Source organism: Vigna angularis, chromosome 5, assembly GCF_016808095.1.
Source record: "Vigna angularis cultivar LongXiaoDou No.4 chromosome 5, ASM1680809v1, whole genome shotgun sequence".
Lineage (NCBI taxonomy): Eukaryota > Viridiplantae > Streptophyta > Magnoliopsida > Fabales > Fabaceae > Vigna > Vigna angularis.
Genome location: NC_068974.1, coordinates 27792235 through 27814353, shown reverse-complemented (window position 1 = coordinate 27814353; position 22119 = coordinate 27792235). Strand labels below are relative to the sequence as shown.

Below are 22119 nucleotides of genomic sequence, written 5' to 3'. Positions count from 1 at the left end.
AAAATAGAGAAACTATGGAAGCAGCATTCCTATTCTGAAAATGTTTCAAAAAATACCTAGAAGTTTCATTCGTCGTCATCCATAGAGAATCTCATCCTCCACTAACCTCATCAGCCATTAGTAGCCATGATCAATCTCTCATGATCAATCTATCTTTGCGAACCAGTAAAAACCTTTAGAAGAAGCCAAATCGCAACACAAAACGCGAACCACCAACAACGCAATCAACGCACCACCATCAACGAACCTGACGTCTCCTCCATAAAAATTAGAAACTTTCATGTTGCAAATTTCTAAGTTTCAATATGTAATATATATATATATATATATATATATATATATATATATATATATATATATATATATATATATATATATATATATATCACAAAATGATAACATATCATAGAAAAAGTTAATTGTGATTTTGTACATAAGCTATAATAGGATTGATTAAATGGAGAAAGACATTTGTTTTGGATTATAGGGTCAATAACTACTCCTTCACACTTTATTACTCCTCTTTTTTCCAAAAGTCGTTCTTCTAGCAAACTCTTGTTGTTTCTTAATCCTTCAATGTCCAAGCTGAGCAAGTGAGTACTTGTCAAAAAAACTCCGAAGTTCAAGTCAGTTTTTAGTTAACTAATCGGTTGTCACAGTTAAGTCTTAAATGTCTAATAAATGCAATCACTTATCTTCTTACCTTTCTGTATTTATAAATTTCGAAATGAGCTTTTGGTTACACTGACCTAATTACAGCCTAATGGCTCATAAGCATGTTTAACCTTGTTAATCATGTTGAGTTTGTGGTAACATTAATATATGAGGTACCGAACGATTGTAATGAAGTTGACCAACTATTCATTTTGTGGAATGCGTTGACCGGACGGTATATAGTACAACATTATTGAGGGTTATTTTGAGACGGTAGTATCTCTCTAGCTCAAAGGAAAGTTTTGTTGTCTTGCATGATGAGTAGCTATGCCCTGTGGTAGTGAGTGTTGGTCTTTAAAAAGGGGAAAAACATGTCATATATATATATATATATATATATATATATATATATATATATATATATATATATATATATAATCATATAATTTTTTTCACAAACAATAAATCTTTTATATCACCTTTCTCCAAATTATAATTTATACATTTAAGGAAATCATCTTTGATTTGCTTTCATCATTCAAATAAGTAAATAAAGGTATATACCAAGAGTTAATGTCACTCTGATGGAAAACAATGACACAACTGAATTACCAGATAATGTAGCAAATACAATTCTCCTAACTTGCAAAAATCTATGAGGAGCAACAATCGATGAACAACACTAGTAAATCACCAAAATCACAAAGCAAAGACACTAAGATTTTAATGTGAAAAACCTTTATAGTAAGGGTAAAAACCATGAGTAATCCAGATTAAAGAAATAAATTTACCATGATCAACAAAGAGTACAAAGGAGTCTTAATCAACTACATAAAATAGTACTAAAACGTCCAGTCAAACAACAAAGATTGCAAATAGAGAACAAGAAAAATAAAAAAAACTAAATACACAACTACAGTGCGAAATGAATATCTCTCAACTCAGATCTCATATCAACTATCCAATCAATCACAATGAAGAACATGATGTCCCAAACCTGCTATCAAATTTCCATCTCAATTCAATAGTGAACAAATCTTCAATATTGATTTTACAATCATAGTTATGTGAAAAACGTGAAAAAAATTCTCTCTTATTGTCTTTCAATGTATTGGTGTTCTAAATGAATCATGAATTTTCTTTTTCCGTTTCTCTCCTACTTTTCAACTCCTTTTTTACTAGGTTAAGTGAGATATTTAGCGAGTTTCTTAACTTTTGTACCTTTTAGGGAACACTAGGTTATCTTATTATCTCTTTACTATCCTCTTTTATTTCTCTTTTTCTCATTTTATCTTAGTTTAGGTGTCTTATTCATTTCTCATCAATATTCACTATTAATTCTCATCCACGTAAAGTTCCAATGCTTGGGATTTGTAAAATCAATGAAATACATCTCATGATCATTAGAATAGGAATTTGAAGGTTGCACTTATTATTGGAGAAGTTTCTCAATATTAAATTGTAATTCTTAAGAATATTAAAAAACAATTTTGGAATTGTCTCAAATTTTGTTTTGTAAATATTAGTTGAACATATATACTTTATTAATTTGTCTTCAAATCCAAAACAATTGTCACTAGTACTTCACAATATCTGTCTTCAATTTTGGCAAATATTCAACTACCAAAAATAATCGTATTTGTCCAAATCTTGCTCCTATCTCTAATCTTCATAATATAATCTATTTCCCCCTTTAGTAAATTTACTGCAAAAGTTACATAATAATATCTACTTAAGTTGAAAAAGAAAAATGCCACATATACCATATGTCGCTTTATTTGTAATTAAAAAACGTGAACAAAAGTAACACATTAATTCTTTTTTTAAAAAAAATGAAAGATACTTCATAACAAAAACAAAATTAAAGAATCACATTGATTAATTCAAGAAAAATATGGTACATTCTAATTTTTTAATCATTTTGTCTTTACACCTTAATTTTATGAGATACAAATAAATGTTAAGAGTAAGTATTATAATTAACATCAAAACAAGTCATTATTAATATAAGGACAATTCACTCAAAATAACAAGACCTAAAAGACGTGATTCATTAGAGTTGCAAGGTTTTGTTTCAAGCTATTTTAATTCAGACAATAAATAAGTAAAAATTGACTAGAAGTTATTTCGTTAAAGATCAAATTTGTACAATGTTCAAATTATTATACATTGATTCAACATATTAATTAATTGTTTTTGCTACATAAATAAAATTTTGAATTAAAAATTAATAGATAAAAATATAATTGTAAGTGATTACTGTAACATCCCAAAAATACAGTAATAAACCATATCATAGAATTAATTACATTTAATAATATATCAGTTCAGTTTTACACTCAACAACGTACGCTTACGGCCGAACGGCCTTACATAAGATTTTCAACTAAACTATTCAAGATAAGAGAAATCAAGACCGAACGGTTTACAAAGGACAATTACCGAACGGTCAGATAACAACAAAAGAGAGGAGGTGACCGAACGATCACCTCATAATAAACTACTATCTACTAACCGAACATACTACGGTTCGGCCTTTACTTCCACTTCAATCAAGTTTTCTTCTTCTTCCAGCGTCTCTTCCAACAGAGCATCACCATCTGCTCACATCCACACGGATGATCATTGCAACGACAAGACGAACGCACAAGACGAGACAACACAAGGAAAACACAGGGTAAGCTTATGTAATTTAATTCATGCATCAACATATATGTTAAACAATCCAACACACAAGAGCATTTCAACACATGTATCCCTACGAAGACTATCACTAGACTGACCGTCCGGACTGTATGAAATCTGTGTAGCTACAGGCGTTCGTGCACCCGGGTGATGTAGTAACTGGGATACACTCAACAGCTGCCACCCGGGGTTAGCCCTATCTGTCCGAAGTACCCCTAAGGACTAGGACCTCCTGCCGTTCCCACACATGACCTACCCTCCTCTACGTGAAGACGAGTACTCACGGAACATCAAGATGAACGACCAGCTTAGCATGCCCACAGTCATACTTTACCAAATTCAATATTCATACATGAGTCGTTCCTCCCCGGAACGCTCGTTCATATTCCAAACATTTCCGAATCTCATTTTCTTCATCTTTCATTAATAAATATCTCAGTTAACTATCTCGTACAAAGATTTCAATAAACTCTAAAATAACGAACGTTCAATCTGAATTGTGAACGAGATCGAACACGTGGAGCGAACACGAGATATCTCAAATTTTGAACTAGATTAATATCAAGGGTTGATACCGAGTTGAGAGATAACGAGTACAATGATATATTCCAAAAACGAATGGGACGAACGTCAATTACAACGTTGAGTCAATTAGATGAACTGACTCTTGAGAACTTACTCAGAACATTAAAAGACTAACCCAAGAATGTGGACTCTAGGGTGAGACCAATGAATAAAGATATTTCAAGGCATTCAAAATCTGGTACTTAGAGTGATTCACCGAAAGAAACCGAACACTTGTGTTTAATTGAGTTTAGTATCAAGAAATCAAAATGTCAGTCAAAGACTGAACACTATAGAGAGTGAACCCTAAAGGACTTGAACGAACGCTCGTATAAAAATTAGCTTAAGGAAATGGAATGAGTGCCTGGTGTAAGACCGAGCACTACTCAGTACGAGCGCTTGGTGTAAGACCGTGCACCAATAAACTTAATCATAAAAAGGCTTGATAACATAGTACGATAATATTGAAGTAGGGTTTACGATCGATAAATTATACAATTACATATATACTTAGTTTTATAACCGAACGTTAATATCCAACTGTGCTTGGCCGAACGCTCATGCACAGTATTATGAAGTGAAGACGCTCGTCCTCAACTAGGATTCTTCCCAAATGAAAGAACCCACTACAAATTCAAATTCACTAGAAAACCGAACGGTTAAGGACCGTTCAGTAACGTACGTACTCTTTCTTAGGGGAATTTCATATTCAAAATTCATATATATTCAAACTCATTTCTTAACATATAACTTCATAACCTTCCACATTCATATCATAATCACTTTCATATTTCATAACATCCAAACATAGAGATTTCATATATTTCATGCATTAGAACATAACACAACCATATTTCATTTCCAGTCATCAAATCAACGAACGTTCATACAACACAGTAAACATACAGATTAAATTAAATAAGCTTCCCTTACCTCTTAAGGTGGTCGATCGTTCACAGATATGGCTAGGGTTCTCCTTCTAACAGAGGCCTTAACGTTCTACAACACGTTCTACAAACTATCACCAACATAAACCAGACCAATACTCAGAATGATAGGATCAGCTCATGCAACCAAGAATCTGGGTTTGCATGTTTACAGAAAAGACACGAATGGAGGAAGGAGGAACTTACCAGTTCAGAATCTTAACTGATCGGTTCAAACGATCGTCCTCTACGCCGGAAGTGTAGAACTGGTGCCTGAATGGTGATCGGAGAAGAGAAAGAGTGAGTTTTGGTAGAGAGAAGGGAGAGCTGTTTAGAGAGAAGGAGGAGAAATGAAGGTCAGAGTTTTGGAGAAGAAGAGTGCATGCAGAGAGAGTGACGCGGATTTTAGAAAAATCAATTTTGTTTCAAACGAACGTTCGCTCTCCTGGTGACACCTGCATTCCACTATCTGATTTTCGGATCCTCGTTTCTTGACACCTGGCGTCCGTTCAGAGGGGTTTTGGGTGCGTTTTAAATGAGTCTGACAGGAGGATTTTGGGTGCATTTAACGAGGCCTGACAATTACTGAAAAAAATGACTAGTTGACTATTGATAAATTGTATCAAGATATCAAGATCCTTCATCTACTCTCAATATGGTATATTATAAATGGAGGCACGCGTTTCAAAACTTCTGAAAAAGGGATAGAATAACGATACCCAAATTTCCAAGTTATTACTTTTTTTTAATTTCCTTGGAGTTTCATTCTGTCTACTTTGAAAATTATGTTCTATCAAGATTTTATCTTTAAAAAATTATTTCAGAAGTTAAAAAGAAAAATAAGTATTTAAATTATCTTAAATCTATGGATAAACAGTCATGTTTTTTTAATTTTCTATGCAATGTCGGTTTTCTTCATCTACAGAGTCACTTTTTTTCTTTTTAATTTTTCAGTGCAGTGACAATTTCTTGAGTCACTTTTTTCTTTTTGTCTTTTGCAATACCGAAAGTTACCATTTAGTGATTAGGCTAGTATGTTAAAAAAAATGGGTTAAAGTTTTGAGAGATGCTCCCTCCACTCAATACTCCCTGCACCTCCCATGACCAAATTGCTCCGCAGTAAATTTTCACCAACAACATTAACCTACTTTCATTAATTACTGCTCTGCTCTCCTATGTAACAAATGCACCCCCACACCAAGAACCTCTGCACACGAAAATCATTTATCTGTTTCTTCTTCTTCTTCGTGAGCGAGATTGTGGTGGTGGGGTGAGTCTGCATGGTGTGAGTCGGTGTGGTGGTGGACTATGCTGGAACGTTGCAAGTGGGGCTGGCAAGGAACCATAGTGGTGAGAGATCGGTTTGTGGTGGTGCTTATCGGAGTAGCAGGAGGAGCTTCGTCTCAGGTGCACGATGTCAATACTTCAACGGATGTGATGATCCGTCGACGGATTGCATAACTTTTAATTTTTGAGTTTTTGGTTTATAATTTTTTATAATGTTAGGACATCCGTAGAAGTGTTTTAGGTGTTTTTTTATTTTAGTATTTTTGATTTTGTATTTTATTTGTTTTGTTATATTTTAATTTATTTTTATATATGTAATAATGTTATAATATTAAGGTGAAACTGGAATGGATGTCAGCAAATTCGTTGACGGATATGCCATATCTGTGAGAGTAATTTAGTATTTAGGTTTTTTAAAAAATTTTGATAATGAAACGGATCTGAACGGATGTGGCGGCATCCGTTAAAGGTGTGTGTTTTTTAATATTAAGTTAATCTTTAAAATTTAATGTTTTTTATAATATTTTGTTTAATTAAATGTAAAATAATTTTATTTGATTTAATGAAATAATTATTATTAATTTAATAAAATAATTATTAGTTGAATGAAATATAGTTGACGTATGGGTATAAGTTGAATGTATAATATGTAGATAAATATTTTTTTATGTGTTTATATGAATGTTGTTTATACTTATTTGATTAATTATATATCAATGTTAATGACAATAATTGTAATTGTATAGGTGATTATTATCTAAAGTGGATAAACATCTTTGTATGAATTCTCAAATTGATTCTAGTTTTATATCTGATTTCTCTTCGTTCATCAACGAAGTTGTAGAGAGAAGATTTGACAAATAAATTTACCACAAATGAAATATTTCTTTCTCGGGAGCAGTTAATTGAATGGGTAAGAGAGATTGCTTATGATTTAGGGTTTGTTGTTGTAATAGTGAGGTCTGACATAGCTACTGGTGTGCGGGGAAGAAAAACTTTCGTCATACTTGGATGTGAAAGAGGGGGGAAATATCGGAAATACAAACCCGATGCGGTGGCTAGTGTATACGACACTCGTAAATGTGAGTGTCCATTTAGGTTAAAGGGTAAACCATCTTCAGATGGGGACGGATGGGTGGTTAAGGTCATGTGTGGACATCATAACCATGACTTGGCTGAAACTTTAGTTGGTCACCCTTATGCTGGGAGATTAAATATATCAGAGCATTCATTACTCGTTGATATGACAAAGAGTAAAGTTACACCTGCAAATATTTTACTAACCCTGAAAGAAAATAATGATCGAAATGTGATAACGATTAAACAAATCTACAACGCAAGACAAGCGTATAAACGATCATTGAGGGGCTCCAGAACTGAACTACAACAACTTATGATGTTGTTGGACCGGGATAAGTACATTCATTGGAGCAGGTGTGCTGACGATTCAGAGGTTGTTAATGACCTCTTTTGGGCACATCCAGATGTTGTGAAATTGTTGAACGCATTTAATATTGTATTGTTGATGGATTCAACATATAAAACAAACATATACAGACTTCCTTTGCTTGAGATTGTTGGCATGACGTCGACCGAGTTAACCTTCTCAGCCGCATTTGCATTTTTTTCAAGTGAAAGGCAAAACAATTTCACTTGGGCTTTGGAAAAACTAAAAGGTCTATTTTTGACATCTGAGGGCGGACCTAAAGTAATTGTTAGTGACCGTGACTTGGCTTTGATGAATGTCAGTGCAAATGTTTTCCCCGAGTCGTATCAGATATTATGTCGGTTCCACATCCTTAAAAATGTTAAGGCCAAATGCAAAATGTTAGTTGATTCTACTGAGGCTTGGGATGTGTTGATGGAGGCATGGAAAAACGTTATGGATTGTGCTGATCAAACCTTGTTTGCTAACTATGTCAATCGTCTTCAATATGCATGCAGTGCTTGGCCTTTATTCTTTGAATATGTCAATCACACTTGGATTATTCCATGCAGTACATATTTTGTAAAGGCCTGGATAGATAGAGTAATGCACTTAGGGAACACAACCACAAATAGGTATGTTGTTTTACTTAGTTCTTCTGTAGATAATTTTTTACATTCAAACTTGATGTTCTTCTTTTCTTTCAGAGTTGAATCTGCTCATTGGAGCCTGAAGAAAGTTTTGGGCAACAGTATGGGTGACCTATGTTCTTGTTGGGATGTTATTCATAACGTCATTATTCTACAACATAACAAGATTAAGGCATCATTTGAATCAAGTCTGTTGCTTACGAGTGACCTTTATAAAGGATATAGATATAGACATGTTATTGGGCGTGTCTCTCGATATTCGTTGAATCTCATTGCTAAGGAGTTGGAAATAGTGCAACTGATAGGATTGGATTCGTCTAAGTGTGGATGTGTGTGGAGACGTACATTCGGTCTACCTTGTGCATGTGAATTAGCACGTTATGTTCCTGGGTTCATTCCTTTGGGTGAATTCCATATAATGTGGAGAAGATTGAGTTTCTCAAATGTTGAATTAAAGGAAACCGAGCCCTTGTTATCCATTAAAGATGAGCTAAAATTGGTAGAAGAACGATTCAATGAGGTTGACATTGGAGGTAAAGTCACCATCAAACAGAAGTTACTTGACATTGTTTGTCCTGCAATGACATCAATGGTCCCTCCATTACATAAAGTTAAGACAAAGGGTGCACAAAAAAGTAAAGTTCAACGAAGAGAAAGGTCTACGACGCGAGAGCCATCATATTTTGAGCATGTTGACGTGTTTCATGCAACAAATGAATCATCATTTGCAAGGCTAGTAGGAGGCTATGATAGACTAGAAGAACTGAGGATGTCCTTGTTGGTGCAGTCGCTGTCGACGGTACATGTTTCCCTATATATGTATTTATTTCATATATCTTATTCTATCTAACTAATTCTTTTATTCATTACAGGCTAATCGGAACAAGTGGATGACTATACTAGACATTGGTTATGCAATTGCTAACCGATATAATGTCATATTAGTGTGTATGTCATATTATCAAATTTATACTATCTTCCCACTACGTTCTACACCACCTTCTGATATAAGTCAACATCGCATAATTTGTATAGGACATGTTCATGGATGTCATTTCGTGCAGGTAATTGTATTATTTTGTGTTGATTCTTCATGTGAAAATAAATTATCACCCACTTAACATTGAAATTCGTATAATACAGGTTAAACTACAAGAAGGTTGTCCTTTGCCCATGGTGGATATCATCTCCTCTACCTACTGTTATCCTCAGGCGCGAGCATGGTCATCTATTTATACTAGTAGGATGCAAGCATACTAACATTGTTCCACATATATAACCAATATAAAATAACATGTAAATGAAAATGAAAACATTAAAATTACAAGAGAAATATAAAGTACTGCAATACATAATTCCATATAATATAAATTCTTATCAATTAGACGTTGATCGTCTACCACGCACATGCCTCTGTCCTCTCCTACTCGAGGAATATTCGTCGATGCCCTCATTAGCAATCTGCAGCAGGTCCACCGACACCTGATGTGCAACAGTACCCTCGGTCACATGGCGACACGATATCAACGACTGTAACATCCTGACCATCCGCCTAAATCTAGCCTGTAGTATAATAAAGCGACGCAATAAAAAAAACATGGTTAACAAAAATGGAGTAACAAAAGACATGATAAATAACTAACCATGACACCAGATGATGAAGGTGAAGAGGATCTACGATGGGGTCATGGCTCATGGTCAACATCGGGCCGCTGTGAAGGCAAGAGATCCGGCCGCTGGTCAACTGCAGCTCCAATAATATACGAATGTGAAACCCTTCTAAACCACTGTATGTATCCATCGACACATTCCGAAGGGGATGATGCATGTCTCACATTCATAATAACATGATCAGTGAAGTGCAACCACGCATGATCAACAACGACTACATCTGCATCTGCAACGACAGTGGGTGGTCTTGGAATCTCCTGGTAAAACCCAAACTGCCTTATCACATGCTCAGGCAAATGACGGGAAAGGGTGTCACCAATTCGAATCCATCCAGAATACATGCATATGCTGAACAATGGACGAATGCCCCGATGTCCCTCATACGGGTGCCACACAACTCCACTGTATGTAAGGCCATCCAACTGTGACCGAATCTCTGCAAGAGTGGAACTCTACCTAGGGCTCTGCCACCTAGCGACACGTGGTGTCGTGTCATCATAAGATGACACCAACCGCCTCCTACCCATGGTAGGGAAATGCTCGTATATCCAACTCTAAAAGTAATTATTGAATTAAATATTTTCCAACTTCGGACATAGTAATAAGTAAATGAAGTAAATGTGCGAGGTATATGTGTACCTGAAACAGAGTCAGATATCCAGCCATCTGTCTCGTGGAAGCCATACTCGCATCCCCGAGCTGTTCGTACAAATGGGCGAGTGCAGCAACGCCCCAAGCATATCTGCCACACGCGTGTACATCTCTAAATAATAGTAAGTATGACACGCGTATAGAAGTGGCACTCTTATTTGCGAAAATCGTGCATCCTACTAGATGCAACAGATATGCTCTAGCAGCATAATCGCATTATCGCGACTGACACCTCTGACCATATATATCTCTCAGCCAGCTCAGTCTGACTTTCGGACCACGTGCCTCCTCCATCTCAACACTAGTTGTGCCACCATCAACGCCAAGTAGGTCCACAAGAGCTGAACGAGCCTCCTCAAACTCCAGCTCCTCCAAATCATATAACTGACCCATCATCGGGAGGTGAAGTAAAGTGGACACATCGTCAAGAGTGATCGACATCTCCCCTATAGGGAGATGGAAACTACTCGTCTCAAAATGTCATCTCTCTATGAAACCAAGCAACAAGCCCTTATCAACATAATCATAGCAAATGTCTATGAGAGGCATCAAACAGGAATTCAACACAATGTGTTGAATTCCCTCGGCGCACGGTCGTAACTAGGGATGACAATTTTACCCGCGGGCACGGGTACCTGCGGGTAAAATCCGTGGCGGGTAGTAACTATCCGCGGATATTTACTACCCGCGGGTAACGGGTAGCGGGTATTTTAATATCCGCTTCTAAACGGGTCGGGTACGGGTAGTATACTACCCGCCCCGCGGGTACCCGTTACCCGCAAAAAATTAAAAAATAAATAATTTATATATATTTTTAATTAAAAATAAAATAAAATTATATTTTATTAGTTTAAATTTTATTAAAATTAAACTTTAATTTACATTTAATTTAATTTATATTATATATATTTGTATTTTTATTTAAATTTTATTTTTAAAATGTATTAAATATTTTTATTTTTATTTTTTGCGGGTATCCGCGGGTACCCGTGGGTAATTTTTAAACGAGTACCCGGCGGGTAGCGGGTCGGGTAGCGGGTACGATTTTATCCGGTGGGTCGGGTTGCGGGTAGGCACTACCCGTACCCGACCCGACCCGTTGTCATCCCTAGTCGTAACTTATTAACTTTTTTACCGTGCGAGATCAACTTTAGCATGTCCCCTGGATCCTACAAAACAATATTTAATATAAATTGTATTCGAAAACAAATTAATAATTCAAATTTAAGTTCTGCACTCACCTGGCCTTGCGAAATACCATAAGCAACATGCTGAACATAATGCGTCAGCAATGAATCATCACGTGGACCTCCAGGAAATCCACCGATATCCTCTTTTATGTCACCAACATCCGCATCCTCCTCCTCATCATCATCGTGGTCAGGGGCTTGAAATACGTCCTCCTGAACATCATCCTCATAGGCCTGATATGCCTCCTCCTCAGTCGCTCGATCCTCAGCAATAGGGTCATCATGAATAGGAGTTGCATGCCTTCTCCGAGCCGAAGCTGTAGGTCGTCTCCTAGCTTCACCCTGTGCAGAAATCTCCTCGAGAACTCTCTTTGTGAGAAGTATGAGATACACCGCGTGTTCTTACCATTTCTGATAAAAATTATTTTATTTAAATTAATAATTATTTCATTAAATTATAAATCATTATTTCATTAAATAAAATAAAATTAATTTACATATAATTTCCTAAAGATATTATAATAAAAATTTACATTTTAAATAGTATATAAATTATTTTAAAATATAATAAACTAATAAACTAAAAACAAACTTAAATAAACCCATATTTAAATAATCAATTAAATAAAACTATAATTAATTTAATTAAATTTATAATAACAATTTCATTAAATCAAATAAATTAAATTAAATTTACGTTACATTTTATAAAAAAAAATACTTAAATACTAAATAAATTAAAAAAAAAACCCGCCCACGGCCCTACGGATGTCCCACATCCGTTTCGCCTTCAACTTCAAACAGATGTGCGACATCCGTCGACGGATTTGGGACATCCGTTTCAGTGCCAAACGGATGTGCGACATCCGTTCTGGTGCTCCGGTCATCTTCTTCACATAAACACCACAACAGATAACCCCAAACGCACCCACAACACTCATCCGCGATCAAAACAACCCACCAAACCAAACATACAACACCTATTCAATTCAAAAATTTTAAACAAAACTAACCTCCATCAGCAGCTTTCTCGACTCACGAACGCACCATCCACGAGTCACCGACGTACCACCACCTCCACACCACCGCAACATGAACACCCACACCACCGCACCACCAACGGCTCTCCGACAACACCAAACGGATCTCACGAAGACAATGACTGACAGATATGGAAGAGAGTGAGACAGAGTGGGGGGTGCGACTGAATGAGAGGAGAGATGAATAATTATTTAGGGTTTTAAAGTTAAAGTAAAAAGTTAAAATTTTAAGGGTGATTTTGTCATTACAAATTTTATGAGGAGGTGCAGGGAGTATCGGTGATGGTGGGGAGAGCAACCTTCTAAAGTTTTGGATTAGAAAACTGAGTGCTTCATCCTACACCTCCAACATCTCATCCTGCACTTCCAAAAATTTCATTTTTAACCTTCTGACATCTTGCACCTCCAACTTTTTTAAAAATTTCATTTATTTTTTTTCTTATTAAAGATATTTTAATAACTATTTTTTTATTTTCTTCTCTTTCTTATTAAAGACACTCTACACCACCTTAAAATTAATTCTAATTTAATTTAAAATTTAAATATGATTTAATATAATTTTATATTTTAATAATTATTAAAATATGATTTATATTATAATAATAGCTATATTAAAAAAATAAAAATAAAATAATTAAAATAAAAATAAAAATAAAATAATAATAATAATATAAAATTTGACTTAATATATTCAAATATATTAAATTATATTAAAATATTAAAATAAATTAAACAATTATTAAATTGAAAATAAAAAATTTTTTTTTTAAAACTTGTTATCGAAAATCAGTTTTGTTTTTTATTTAAAATTTAATCAATATTTAATTTAATTAAAATTATAGCATTATTTATTATATTTTTATATTTTAATAATTATTAAAATATGATTTATATTTTTATAATATTTTTATTAAAAAATAAAACTAATAATAACTAAAATAAGAGTAAAAATAATAAAAATAAAAATTATATTAAAAATCACATTTAATATATTTAAATATATTAAAATATTAAATTAAATTAAATAATTATTAAAATTTAAATAAAAAATAAAATTTTAGAAATGTTAGTCGGATGACGTCCGATAAATTTATAATCGGATATGGATATCTTTTTCTAAAATTTTGATTTTGATTTAAATTTTAATAATTATTTAATTTAGTTTAATATTTTAATATAATTTAATATATTTAAATATATTAAATGTGATTTTTAATATAATTTTTATTTTTATTATTTTTACTCTTATTTTAGTTATTATTAGTTTTATTTTTTAGTAAAAATATTATAAAAATATAAATAATATTTTAATAATTATTAAAATATAAAAATATAATAAATAATTTATAATTTTAATTAAATTAAATATTGATTAAATTTTAAATAAAAAACAAAACTGATTTTTGATAATAAGTTTTTAAAAATTTTTGTTTTTATTTTCAATTTAATAATTGTTTAATTTATTTTAATATTTTAATATAATTTAATATATTTGAATATATTAAGTCAAATTTTATATTATTATTATTTTTTTATTTTATTTTTATTTTAATTTTTTTATTTTTATTTTTTTAATATAGTTATTATTATAATATAAATTATATTTTAATAATTATTAAAATATAAAATTATATTAAATAATATTTAAATTTTAAATTAAATTAGAATTAATTTTAAAGTGGTGTAGAGTATCTTTAATAAAAAAAAGAAGAAAATAAAAAATTAGTTATTAAAATGTCTTTAATAAAAAAGAAAATAAATGAAACTTTTAGAAAAGTTGAAAGCGCATAAGGTTAAAAATGGAATTTTTGGAAAAGGTTAAAAATGGAATTTTTGGAAAATGTTAAAAATGGAATTTTTGGAGAAGGTTAAAAATGAAATTTTTGGAGAAAGAGGTGTTTGATGAAGCACAATAGAAAACTGGTCCCAATTCCAACCCAATAAAAAGCCCAGATCTGTCACGACCCACGAACAAGGCTCGCACGAGAGGTCAGGCACGTCGAGAGCGCGCCACCGTCAGGTACGTCGATGCCATTAGAGTCGCCGCCATGAGAGTCGTCGCCGAGAGAGGCGCCGCCGTCATTTATTGCTCTCTTTGACACTAATTACTCTAGTGCTTTTTTTTTACCCTTCTGTAACAGTTATTAAGATTGTAGTAAAAAACAGTTCATCCGCTTTAAGATGGAGCTCACTATTACGCAACCTGATGATTGGCATCTTCACCTTCGTGATGGTTCTCTTCTTGAAGCTGTCCTCCCTCACAGGTTATTTTACTTGCATTGTATAAAACAATCCTCAGTTGTACTGTGCTATTTTAGGAGTTATGCCTTGCTTTTCAGTAAGAGGTAAAAAAGAAATGATGTAAAGGTAAAAATTAGAAACTTTCATGTTGCAAATTTCTAAGTTTCATTATGTAGTATATATATATATATATATATATATATATATATATATATATATATATATATATATATATATATATATATATATATATATATATATATATATATATATATATATATATATATATATATATAGTACAAAATGATAGCATGTCACAGAAAAGTTAATGGGGATTTCGCACACAAGATACAAGACGGCTTGTTAAATGGAGAAAGACATCGAGGGTTATTCGAGGCTGTTAAATATTTCTCTAGCTCAAAGGAAAGTTGTATTAAACTGCAAGATAAGCTATGCTCTATGACAGTTTATGTTGTGCTTTAAAAGGGCAAAACAAAAGTGCCAGTAGCATAAACGAGTACGTTAATGTGTGTGGTCAGGCAAAAAGATACTAAGTATATGATTGTAGGAAGAATTGGTTTGACTCCTATTGAGGAAAAAATGATAGAAAATCGAAAAGGTGGTCTGGGCATTCAAATGCTACTTGAGGCACTGGTAAGGAGAGTAGATCACATAGTTTTAAGCCCTGTTAAAAGGGGCAGAGGGAGAGCAATAAAGACATTGGAGGAAATTATTAAGAGATTTCATGTTGAATATCCTTAAATTTAGCTTGTACTCGAACCTAATAATCGCATTGTGTGATCTGTGAGTTGACTTTACATAGTGGGACAAGATTATTGATATCGTTGATGCTTTACTCTTTCCTAATCTTTTGAGGCCAATGTGAGAAAGGCTTGTATTGTGCATCTCTGTATAGTATGTCATCCTTTTTGCTTATTGTATTCACATTGAGTTCACAAAAGTTCTAATTCAGATTATTGCTCTTACAGTGCTAAGAATTTTGGAAGGGCTATAGTGATGCCAAATTTGAAACCGCCCATCACTACCACATCTGCCGCTGTCACTTATCGAGAGTCCATTTTGAAAGCAATACCTACAGATAGCAACTTCACTCCTCTCATGACACTTTACCTCACAGACTTGACTACACCTGATGAGATTAAACTTGCAAGTGAGTGTAATAGGCGGGATGCACACGTTTAAAAAATATTTATTATCTACGTAATATGAAGAGAAAAAAGTTTTACTCGTATCCATAACTTTAATTTGTGTGTCTATTTATATATGTGTAAATTTTGTTCTTAATCTCGTTAAAACGAGGCTTCTGTTATCTTCTTTTACCTATTATTCATCAGTCTAATATTTGTTGCAATGCAATTGTCTAACACGTAATGTTTGATCCTGTAACAAATGTCTTTAACATGGGCCATGAGGTCATGATAATAAATGTTCATTTATCATTTGATTAGACTGCAATGCACCCTCTATGCTCATCTATCTGGTTTTGTTCCTCCAAATCCCTATTTATCATAGTACAATACTTGATTATGCTACTTACTTTGACAGAAAAAAGTGGACTTGTGTATGGTGTGAAGTTGTATCCTGCTGGTGCCACTACGAATTCCCAAGATGGTGTTACAGATCTTTTTGGAAATTGTTTTTCTGTTCTCGAGGAAATGGTTGAGCAAAATTTACCATTGTTGGTAATTTAAATTTGTGGTTTTTCTTTTGTTTATTTCTTTGCATTTTCTTTCCCCACCCCAATTGTGTGTGTTTGTATATATATATTTAAGGTTCATTCTTATATTTCATGTTTGCCTTCTTAATTCAAATCACTGCTAATATGTCACGTTTTCATGAATTATTTTATACCATTTAATAGAATGCATGTACTAGGTGGTATGTTGGATACCGATTTTGGAGGAAGTCCCCTTTGAAAACATCTACTAACTCTTCGACACTTAACCATGAGCTGGGTGGTGCTTGTGGCAGTCAGTGGTGGCTAGTGACATGCTTCATTCTTTATGTTTGCCCTTTATTTAATATGTAAAACTTATAATTTTACATTATACTTTCTTATCACTATACATTACAGGTTCACGGAGAGGTTACAAATTCAGATGTAGATATTTTTGACCGAGAAAAGGTCTTCATTGAAACAATTTTGGAGCCTTTAGTTCAAAGGCTTCCACAGCTGAAGGTTGTAATGGAGCATATTACTACTGCAGATGCTGTTAAATTTGTAGAGTCTTGCAAAGAAGGTAACTAACTAAATTTCTAGTAAAAACTAATTTATCATTGTGTTGTACTATTTAATTTTAAAATTATTCTCATGATTTGCTATATTTGTAAGGTTTCGTAGCAGCAACCGTAACACCACAACATCTTCTTCTGAATCGTAATGCTTTGTTCCAAGGTGGCTTACGGCCTCATAATTACTGTCTTCCAGTGCTCAAAAGAGAGATCCATAGTATGTAGCTTTCTTTTCGTTCCTGTACAATCTATTAAATTTCAATATCTTCCAGCTGTTATACCACACTTCTTAGTTTACAATTTGAACTAATGATTCAGTCGAATTTGGAAGATAGGTGAAATAATTTAAATCATATGATTTTTTTTTGTAATTTTCTTGGTCTTACACTCTGTTAATTAAATTAATTAGATTCCTGTTTGATTTGATTGGGCAAACATAAATATGTTCTGAAGTGCATTGAATGGTCTTTTCAAGAAACAAATTGTACTTCATAAATTTTAATTGCAGAGTGTAGCACACAGTACGTGCTACACAGTACTATTGAAGAGTTTCAGTCTTTATGCTGTCATAGTTCCTGAGTTAGGTTTGAGGAAATGTCACTAGGGACAAGGATCATCACGTTGATAATGTTAAGAAACTGTACACATCCTTGTCATCTTATCTCATTTTTGTTTTCCTTTTCTTATTTAGGACAGGCTATTGTTTCGGCTGTTACTAGTGGAAGTAAACGATTTTTCCTTGGAACTGATAGTGCACCACATGATAGGCGAAGAAAGGAATGTTCATGTGGATGTGCTGGGATATACAACTCCCCGGTAGCTCTATCACTATATGCCAAGGTTTTTGAAGAGGTAACACTTCATTTCACTAATGTGCATCTGGGTAGATTTCAGAAGGGTGGTTTTTTATCATTCAATTGCAATATGCACAGTTTGTGAGAATAGTTAGAAATGAAAATTTGTGATTGGAAGCGAAAATATTGTCCATGGTTTGCAAAACAAGTAATACAGTATGTTAGAGGTGATGATGATATCTGATTATGCATCACATGTCCATAATTTTGACATATTTCTCACGTGTTTGTATGGTAATATGCTTATATGAGTATGTGGTATGGTTATAATATTTTGCATGCTTTCTGAAAGTTTTTGGATTTAAGTCTTAAAATTCTTTGTGAAATTGTTGCAATTTTAGGCCGGTGCACTTGATAAGCTGGAGGCTTTTACAAGCTTTAATGGGCCTGACTTCTATGGCCTCCCTAGAAATAAGTCAAAGATTAAACTGAGGAAAGCTCCTTGGAAAGTACCTGATTGTTTGTCATTTCCATTTGGAGACATTGTTCCCATGTTTGCTGGTGAAACCCTTGAATGGGAGGCATTGCCTTGTTGACTTGCACGTCTATTTCAAAGTTCGGTATCCTTCAGTAATCTTGTTCTAGTCTTATCCGTCAGTTCTGCGTTTATTTTGCAGACTGTTATCATTTCCATTTTCTAGGTCAGGCTCAGGTAAGTTTCACTATAAAACCAAAGCACTGACTGTGATCCATAAATTATTGGTTGTTGAACTGGGAATTTTGGTAATATTCAGAACTTTGATTAGGCAATTTGGTTGCTCGGATTTTATAAATAAACGCTGCTTAAATTTTCCAGATTTGCCTTGTTTCCATTTTCTCTTTATGGATCTTTGAATGTCTGTCTGAACCAAAGCGCCCACAGGCCAGTAGTCTCTAGTGGGACACCAAATTTCATAACTTGTTTCAAAAGACTTTTATTTCTCTTTTCTATTTTAATATTTGAGCAGTGTTATTTCATATTAACGATAATTTACATGAATAATGTAGACTGCAACTCCAGCTACAATATTTTTGTATATATATAGTTGGAGTATGGACAAATCTACATAAGCTTTACCCTTTGAGCAGAGAGGTACTTTCTGCAACCCACTACCAAATAGTGTCATGATTAAACCTTTAGAAGTTTTCCAAACAAGTATAAAAAGGGTGCTAGACAATGTTCCCCCAAAGAACTCTTCCATCGTTTTGATATTCCCTCCCAAGCTTAAAGCAAAACCCCGTTATTCATCAAATTTATTATTTTTCAGATGTGATATCTGACCAACTATTCCAATTTTTTGGAATATGATGAAAGAAATAAAACAGAAAAATTCTGCAGATAGACTTACGGTTATTTTGGTATGATAGAAAGGAATGTGAGTCAAAGGAAGGAAAGGGAAATGAGAGGAAGAAGGTAGTTAAGTAGAGAAGAAAATATAGGAAAGATTGAACAAAATTAAGTGGGGTGTGTGTGAAGAAAAACGTGGAGTTATTCCTATCTTCTAATTTTGCTATGTTGTGTCTCCTGTTCTAATTCTATACTTTTTTTGAAATGTCAATGTTAATAATAACAGATAAATATAAACAACTAAAATAATATTATAAGAAAATGTTTGTTAGAAGATAATTATTTAAGAAAATGTTGTGATAATGTTCACTCTATCTTTTCTCGTATAATTTATCCAATGTTAATCTGGATGATATTTTCTTTTATTGAAAGTATTGAAAATGACTTTGCTTGATGAGTTAATTATATCTATTGACATTCTTTAGTTGTGTTTGTTATTCACATGTTTTAATTGCTTATAGGATCGTACTAACTGTACTTGATAATGTAATATCAATATAAATTCAGATTTTCAAAGTTAAAGTTTATAAGAACTGATTTAAGATCTTTAATGTCACAAGAAATGTTAATGCTTTTAACAATTTTATCTACCAGAGAAGCCATGTTAGAAAATATTATTGTTGATTTTATCATTAAAATTTTTGCATAGGAATGCTTTAAGTAAACACTTTTTATGATATATTTTGTTCTGAATGTGATAAATAAAGTGACAATTTCAGCAGAGAAAAAATGACGCATTTAATCGAACAAAAAGTAATTGAAAAAAACGAAGATGATTTGATTATTCAGACAATATATATGCAATTTTTTAAAAATAATATTTCTCGCCTTGATTTCGTACGTAATGTAAGCTCAATTACTTTTGTGTTGGGTATTTATGATATCTCCTCAATGCAAAACATGAGTTTCTCTTCACCTGAGACTGAATTTTTCTTATGAATCCCTTTAGAGTTGTTATCGTGATTCTTAATTTTCGCCTATAGCTCATAATTCCTATGTTTACATTCTGCAACCGAACAGATAAGATATTATTAGAAACATAGAACTCAAATGATCCAATATGGACCAAGCTATTAAGGAATTGTCCTTGATGATGTGGTAGGAAAAGAAGATAACGAAACTCCCAAAAATAAATAAATACCTGGGTTCACCTGTATGGTGAAACACGCACCACTTACAGCTCCATATTTTGTTATAAAACTTGTGCTTTTACATATATATTGCAAAAGTTTCAAATGTTGGCCAAGTTCATTGGTCGAACTTGTGTTGGCCGAGTTCATCTGGTCAAGCTCTTGTGGCTGAGTTCTCGTCGTTGAACTCTCATGATTGAGCTCCTGAGACCGAGCTTGTGTGGTCGAGTTTTTGTGTGGTCAGTTCTCTTGGTTACTCTAACAAACTCTTGGTCAAACCTTTCTTCTACAAGAGTTGAGATTTCTTTTACATTCTACGCTTGTCGAATGGTCATGTTAAACCATAAGGTGTGGGATTCTTCCACATGTCGTGGAGCTTGGGCCAAACTCTTTTCTCATCCCACCTTATAAATAAAGGATTGAGATATGTTCCAAATGCACAAAACACACTTGGACGAGCTCTCTCACATAAACACTCAAAGAGCTCACTTTCATAGAATCTCTTAGACAAGCTCTCTCTTATAGAATATATTTCTCGAGCACTCTCTTACAGATATACAATCTCGAACTCTCCTCATAGTTAACATCTTAAGCTCTTCCCCTCTCATTTCTTTGTTCTCCTTCTTTTTGTTTATTCTCAAATATCTTGGGCTTTTTTATTCCTTAAGAGATTACTTATTAGTTTTGTTATCCTCGAAAGATTTTTGAAGTTCGTGATTTTATTAGCAATTTACAACAATCTTAATAATTTATGGTTGATTTTGTTCGTGATTTTGATAGCAATTTACAATAATTTTAATAACTTATATTGACATCAATAGCCTAATTTCAAAGAATCTAAATATTGTTTTCAAAACTGAGACGGTCTTTACAAAACCATTCTCAAAATGTGTCAACACTATTATGCATAGAATGCAAAAACTATTAAAAACTCAAGTAAAAGAAAACAATTTTCAAGATGATTTTACATAAAGAATCATTTATCAGATCAATTACACAATTTTCCTTATATGATATAATGAACATTTATAAATTATGTTTATTTTTCTAATGAGAACTTTCTTGTATTTATTAGGGAAAAAATATCGTTATGTTAAATTATTAATTAAGAGAAACAATGATTGTTGCGATAAAATACTTACTGAACTTGTTACATGAGTTGTATTTATCTTGCAATACGAGTTGTATTGATCTTACAATATGAGAAGGACTTAGAAAAATTAACTTACTTTTCTAAAGTCAAACCTTCTCAACAAACAAAGTTATTTTAAAGAGGAACTATGATCAGAAGGTCATGCTATATGTGTCATCTTCCATGTACGCATGCTTGGATCAAATACTTTATACATTTCTGATTATTGTAGAGAATCGAAGTAGAAAAATCATACTTATAAAATAATTTTCTGGTCTTTATGAAAGACTTTGAACGTCTAAAGGTAAAGTAGAAAAAATGGCAGTTGGAAAAAGTGAAGTCTTTCATCATAGTTTATTTATAAAATTTAATTTATGATTTTATTGTTTAAGGGTCAGAAATTGTAAATTACACTATATATATATATATATATATATA

At 33.0% G+C, this 22119-nt stretch overlaps 1 protein-coding gene across 1 annotated transcript; it reads left to right on the top strand.

Annotated features, from left to right (window-relative positions):
• The first annotated feature begins 14642 nt into the window (after positions 1 to 14642).
• LOC108339564 (dihydroorotase, mitochondrial) lies at positions 14643 to 18887 on the top strand. Its single transcript, XM_017576709.2, has 8 exons — positions 14643 to 14764; positions 14886 to 15008; positions 15975 to 16156; positions 16552 to 16688; positions 17081 to 17246; positions 17339 to 17455; positions 17930 to 18090; positions 18434 to 18887. Exons 2-8 carry the CDS (start codon positions 14926 to 14928, stop codon positions 18626 to 18628), a joined length of 1041 nt encoding a protein of 346 aa, XP_017432198.1. The 5' UTR covers positions 14643 to 14764; positions 14886 to 14925; the 3' UTR covers positions 18629 to 18887.
• The last annotated feature ends 3232 nt before the right edge of the window (positions 18888 to 22119 follow it).

Excerpts from the sequence above, each read along its gene's own strand:
- LOC108339564 (XM_017576709.2), top strand. The coding sequence starts at position 14,926 with ATGGAGCTCACTATTACGCAACCTGATGATTGGCATCTTCACCTTCGT. Across the intron at positions 15,009-15,974 it reads GAAGCTGTCCTCCCTCACAG|TGCTAAGAATTTTGGAAGGG; the intron begins GTTATTTTACTT and ends TTGCTCTTACAG. Across the intron at positions 17,456-17,929 it reads GCTCAAAAGAGAGATCCATA|GACAGGCTATTGTTTCGGCT; the intron begins GTATGTAGCTTT and ends TTTCTTATTTAG.